This window comes from Capra hircus, chromosome 1, assembly GCF_001704415.2.
Source record: "Capra hircus breed San Clemente chromosome 1, ASM170441v1, whole genome shotgun sequence".
NCBI lineage: Eukaryota > Metazoa > Chordata > Mammalia > Artiodactyla > Bovidae > Capra > Capra hircus.
The window spans coordinates 42472038-42478970 of NC_030808.1; the positions used below are offsets into that span (position 1 = coordinate 42472038).

Sequence of the window (6933 nt, forward strand, 5' to 3'; positions counted from 1 at the left end):
ACAATTTTTAAAGCCAACTATGATTCTGGGCAGTTTTAAAAATTAGACATTTTAAATGTCTAAATTAACTTATTTTCAAACACCACATCAATCCCATAGGACTGTATTTAAAACTTTTCTTTTCCTGGAGAAAAAACACCATAAAATTTTCCTATGTCTTCTAATTTTGGAAATGTCAAATTATATATATTAACCAGGAATTAGTACATCAGCATTAGATAATTCATGCATAAAAATGTTTGCTGCCCTGAGAATTTACACAGGATGATACTTTCATTCTCACAGACTTAATCTACCATGCATGTACTAGTAGTCAGGACACAGCACAGGATGATTAAAGATGAGCTTCTTTCTTTTTGTATGTGGGGAAATTAGAGGAAAGAATGAGATACATTCTAATTTAGAATCTCATTTCTGTGCCATTTCTATCCCAGCTGAAAAGCCAGAAATGGCTAAGGAAAACGAATCTTTGACAACTGAGTTCATTCTCAAAGGACTTACAGATCATCCAGTGCTGAAGACCCTTCTGTTTCTGGTGTTTCTTACCATCTATCTGATCACTATGGTGGGCAATCTTGGTCTGGTGGCATTGATTTTTATGGAACGTCATCTTCACACTTCAATGTACATCTTTCTGGGTAACCTCGCTCTGATGGATTTCTGTTGCTCCAGTGCCATAACCCCCAAGATGCTACAGAATTTATCTTCTAAAGACAGAATGATCTCCCTTTATGAATGCATGGTACAATTTTATTTTCTCTGCCTTGCTGAAACTGCAGATTGCTTTCTCCTGGCAGCAATGGCCTATGACCACTATGTGGCCATCTGCAAACCACTGCAGTACCACACTATGATGTCAAAGAAACTCTGCATTCAGATGACCACAGGGGCCTACATAGCTAGCAACCTGCATTCTATGATTCATGTAGGACTTCTATTGAGGTTAACTTTCTGTAGATCTAGTCAAATTGACCACTTTTTTTGTGACATTCTTCCACTATATAGACTTTCCTGTACTGACCCTTATATTAATGAACTAATGATATATATTTTTTCAATGCCCATTCAAATCATTACCATTGCCACTGTCTTGATTTCTTATGTTTACATTCTTTTCACTGTTTTCAAAATGAAATCCAGAGAAGGGAGAGGTAAAGCCTTATCTACTTGTGCATCCCACTTTCTATCAGTCTCAATATTCTACATTTGTCTTCTCATGTATATTCGACCATTTGAAGAAGGGGATAAAGATATACCAGTTGCAATTTTTTACACAATAGTAATTCCTTTATTAAACCCTTTTATTTATAGCCTGAGAAATAAGGAAGTGATAAATGTTCTGAAAAAAATTATGAGGACCTATAATATTCTTAAAGAAACTTAATCTTCAATGGAAAACTTAAATGATTTACAGCTTAAGGGACACAGAAAATGAAAACTATATTCTTATGTAAAGTATTAATCTATAAATCATTAGACTATGTTGGTTTAAAGATATATGAATGAAATTCAAAACTGTCCGGCAGATCTTAATCCAAATTCCACAAATACCAGACTAAATCAGGAGGAAACTCAATAATAACTTTTATTACCAACTCAGATTATTCATAGAGAATTGTCTCAGGTCAGTGTTTTCAACTTTATAACTCAACAAAGAATCAAAATTAAATGCTTAGAAGAATTTGCCTTGATTTACCTTGTTTAGCTAATAGAAAACATTATATCTGATTCTACGTAGACTGTTTGAAACACTTAAAATTTTCTGGCAGACTGAAATGATAATTTTATTCAGAAAACTGACCTGGTAGACACAAGTAGATGAGTTTGAGGGAGAGAGAGACTAGAAGCAAGCTAACTAATTGCATGTGTAAGCATGTGCTCAGTCGCTCATGATAGCTTATGGTGAACGGTGCCACTGGATTTGGTCTCCAAATGAGAAGAGTTGACTCTGGGACCAAAGATAGTCTCAGCCACTCAGAGCTTTATGCAGAATTTATTAAAGTAAAAGGGATAAAGCATCCAGCAAGAGGCACTGGAAGGGGGCAGGAAAGTACCTGCCTCACAAGTTCAAGTGGGGCCTTATATACTTCTCAACCAGCTGCTGAGGATAGATAAAAAATATGTCAAGGCTGTGAGAATTTTGCCCAAACTCTTGCCTGTAACTTACATCGTGGGATGACATCAGCACAAGATTAGCCAGAAAGAACAGGTTAACTCAGAGCTCAAGACTGGAAGTTTTTACCCAGACCTTCTCCCATAACAAGCATCTGAAGCTCAAAAAAAGGCATGTCCTTGAACAAGTGATACTGTTGCCTATGAGGCCTACTTGTTTCAGACAAAAGAAAGTGAAAATGAAAGAACATTTACCTCCTCTTTTAAAGGCCCCTTTAAAGGGGCCTTAGGCTTGGACTCATCAACCTGCCTAAGTTAACTATTTCACTCAAGTCGTATCCAACTCTCTGCAACCCCTTGGACTGTAGACGGTCAGGATCCTCTGTCCATGGAATTTCCCAGGTGAGAATATTGGAGTGGATTGCCATATCCTACTCCAGGGAATCTTCTTGATCCAAGGATCAAATCTGAGTCTCTTGCACCTCCCGCACTGGCAGGCAGATTCTTTACCACTGTACAACCTGGAAAGCCCCTAACTTTGCAATAATCTATATTTAAAGTAACGAAGTTTGATCTAGATGCAATTCCAAGAATGGGGAAAAAAGGAGTGAGGAGGAATAAACACACACTCACACAGTCACATATACGTTTTGTAGAATAATTAATAACAAATTATAACAAGTTGGCTACAGTAGATTCAGATCTACTTTAACCTGAAGTGTGATTAAGATCCTTTGCCTTTTTGAAGGCATCAATCATATTATATATTATGGAACACAGAATAGCAACTTACATAATATATACTCAATAAGCATTCTAAAAAAATATTAATGAAGGCAGTTTTTATTTTTCTAATTTTTGAGTAATGTCGAAATATATTAATATTCTGTTTATTTTCTGGCCATTTTTACTTCTATGAATTTTCTATTCACTTTCTTTTGTCTTACTATATTTTTCCTCATTTATTTGTACCAATGTTTATAGAGAAAAAATATTAAAATGTTGTGACTATTAGTGGTAAATAATTTCTCTGTGTGCTGATAGTATTTGCATACTTGTTTGTGTTATTTATAATTAATAAAATTATAAAATTGATATATTTATTAATTTTCACATAAAATCTCTTTATGCACTTTTGTTTAGAATTTCTTTTTTTAATCCAAATTCTACTACTAGCCAATATTTCTGTTTCTCCTTCTTTTCAATTTTTTTTCTCCTCTTCCTCCCCATTTTCCTCCTTTTGTGTGTGTGTGATAGTTTGTATTTGACCTTTGATTCTTCCTGGAAACTATTTAGTATATGGCATGAATTGAACATATAACTTTACTTGGCTTTTTTATCCAAAAATAATCCACAACTTAATTCAACTCAAATAAACATCAAAGGAGGACTTCTTTGGGAAAGTGACAAATTAATTCTAAAAGTTCTGTAGAAAAATAATAATCAATAAGCAAACAGACTTGAAGCAATATATATTAAAATATATAATGAAGTACCAGTAACTTAAATAATTTGGTTGCAAATTAAGAATGAGTATATAGATAAATGAAAAAATGAGATTATCCAAAAGTAAATTCCTAAATAAAACAGGAAGAGCAAAACAAACCAATCAGGAAAGAAAGGGTTGTTTAATGAATAGAGTCTTCCATCAACTGATTAACTGTTTCTTCCATTTGTGTTAAACTTTATAAATTTCCTCTCATTCAGAGATATCCTATAAATCTACTTCATATTTTTTTCCACCTTAAGTTTTTATACATAGCACTTTTACTCAACTGGAATTCATTCTATAATGTGAAGTAAAAATTAAAATTTGATTTTATGGCTAACTGGCATTTATTAACTAACTCTTCTCTTACTAAATTTTTATGCCTCCTTTCTGTTTATATACTCACATACACATGCATACACAAAGAGGTCTATTTCTAGCTTATCTAGTCTGCACAATAAAAACAAGACAGTTCTAGGGGATCAATGTGGCAAACTAGGAGGGTGTGGACCTCTTTTCCCACCATGAACACATCAAAATATATCCATATGTAGAGTAATTCTCACTGAAAACAAACTGGAGACTGACAGATTCTTATACAACCAAGGCTGTAAGAGAGAACCACATGGAATTAGACAGGAAGGTAAGAGATGTGAACAGATCAGGACTTGCACCTTTTAGAGGGGACACAGAAGAAAAGAGGGATTACACAAGTGGCAATACTTTCTGGGGAGTGAGTGGTTGCAGCAACATATTGGATACTCTAGTCCAGGGTTGTAACACTGAGAAGTGGAGTCCCCTTACCTGGTTTGAAATGCAGTAGAACTACCAGGATGGCTGCAAGAAAGCTAGCCTGCTTATGAAGAGCATGCATATACTTGCTTGCTCCCAAAGCAAGGTAGAGGAAGCAGATTTCCCCTGACTGCCCTGAGTTGAGCATTTGTTTCATCCCTGCTTGTTCTATTGCATAGCTCTGTGCTAGAGCAAAGGCTGCTGTGGCTGACAGGAAAACTCAGTTGTGAGAGATGGAGTAGCCTTGGATCTTGAACACATCTGAAAGAGGTGAGTGAAGTGAAAGTTGCTCAGTTGTGTCAGACTCTTTGTGAAACCATGGCCTATACAGTCCATGGAATTCTCCAGGCCACAATACTGGAGTGGGTAGCCTATCCCTTCTCCAAGGGATCTTCTCAACTCAGGAACAGAACCAGAGTCTCCTGCATTGCAGGCACATTCTTTACCAACTGAGCTATCAGGGAATCCCCTGAAAGAGGTGGGACATCAATTAATGGTGTTTAAGAAGGCAGTGCATCAGAAGCATTCTGCAACTCTGAATAATCCCAGAACCACCATAGCTCTTACCCGACCCATGGAGAGTATACACTCCAGCTCCTCTAGCTCCAGCACTGCTTCCCTCTGGGATGAGGGCACTGGTGCTGGGAGGGGGAGAACCCACATTTAGAAGGAACAGAGCCACCTCAGACTTGACACCTCTGGCTCCAGCTTTCTCACCTCCAGCCCTGCCTGCTACCAAGGTGATAACTGTCAGGACATCCAGAGAAAATGCTAGGTCAGATGCAGATTTTCCACCAAAGATACTAGGCATAGGCAGACTGTACAAGCACGCTTCCACAAAAGGACGCCACTTTAAGACTAAAGTAAGTAAATGTTTCACCTAATTTCACAGAAAGAGAGAAAGTTAAACAAAAATGAGGAGACAGGCAAATTTGTCCCAATTAAAATAACAGGACAAAATCCATGAAATAATAACTAATTAAACAGAAATAAATGATTTACCAGATAAGGGGTTCAAAGCATTAGTGATGATAATGCTAACTGAATTAGGGAAAAGAATATATGAATACAGTGAGAATTTTAAGAAGGAATTACAAAATATAAAAAAGAATCAGTCAGAACTACTAACAGTAGACTAAGTGCATTCACCATACACACAAATGATAACTATGTGAGGGGATGATATGTAAATTAGCTTGACTGGAGTAATAACTGTTCTATGTATATATTAAATCATGTTGTACATCTTAAATATATACATATATATTAAAAGTGTATATAAATATTATAAAAGAAATAACTACCTAATTTCAGAAATGAACTGGGTTCTTATTCACTTCAGGATTGACAGGTTTGATCTCCATGCAGTCCAAGGGTGTCTCAAGAGTCTTCTCCAACACCACAGTTCAAAAACAGCAATTCTTCAGTGCTCAGCTTTCTTTATGGTCTAACTCTCATATACATACATACTACAGGAAAAACCATAGGTTTGACTATGTGGAAATTTGTCAGTAAGTGTGTCATAGCTTTTCTTCAAGGAACAATCATTTGGAGTTTTATGGCTGCAGTCACCACCTGCAGTGATTTTGGAGCCCAAAATAATAAACTCTGTCACTGTTTCCTTTGTTTCCTCATCTATTTGCAATGAAGAGATGAGATCAAATGTCATGATCTTTGTTTTTTGAATGATGAATTTTAAGCCAGCTTTTTCATTCTCCTCTTTCATTTGCATCAAGAGGCTCTTTAGTTCTTCTTCACTTTCTGCCATAAGAGTGGTGTCATCTGCATATCTGAGGTTTCTGATATTTATCCTGGCAATCTTGATTTCAGCTTGGGCTTTATCCAGTCCAACATTTCACATGATGTACTCTGCATATAAGTTAACTTAGCCGGGTGACAATATACACCTTGACATACTCCTTTCCCAATCCGGAACCAGTCTGTTTTTCTATGTCTATTTCTAACTGTTCCTTCTTGACCTGGATAGAGGTTTCACAGGAGGCAGGTAGGGTGGTCTGATAGCACCACATCTTTAAGAATGTTTCACAGTTTGTTGTGATTCATACAACACAAGAGAAGACTCTACACACGGACATCACCAGATGGTCAACACCAAAATCAGTTTGATTATATTCTTTGCAGCCAAAGATGGAGAAGCTCTATACAGTCAGCAAAAACAAGACCAGGAGCTGACTGTGGCTCAGATCATGAACTCCTTATTGCCAAATTCAGACTTAAATTGAAGAAAGTATGGAAAACCACTAGACCATTCAGGTATGACCTAAGTCAAATCCCTTATGATTATACAGTGGAAGTGAGAAATAGATTTAAGGGACTAGATTTGATAGATAGAGTGCCTGATGAACAATGGATGGAGGTTCGTGACATTGTACAGGAGACAAGGATCAAGACCATCCCATGGAAAAGAAATGCAAAAAAGCAAAATGGCTCTCTGGGGAAGCCTTACAAATAGCTGTGAAAAGAAGAGAAGTGAAAAGCAAAGTAAAAAAGGAAAGATATAAGCATCTGAATGCAGAGTT

General features: G+C 36.5%; 1 protein-coding gene across 1 annotated transcript; it reads left to right on the forward strand.

Annotated features, from left to right (window-relative positions):
• LOC102191272 (olfactory receptor 5K4-like) lies at positions 449-1384 on the forward strand. Its single transcript, XM_013971604.2, has one exon. It carries the CDS (start codon positions 449-451, stop codon positions 1382-1384), a length of 936 nt encoding a protein of 311 aa, XP_013827058.2.

Bases quoted from the DNA above. Each gene is read 5' to 3' on its own strand.
- LOC102191272 (XM_013971604.2), top strand. From the start codon at position 449: ATGGCTAAGGAAAACGAATCTTTGACAACTGAGTTCATTCTCAAAGGA.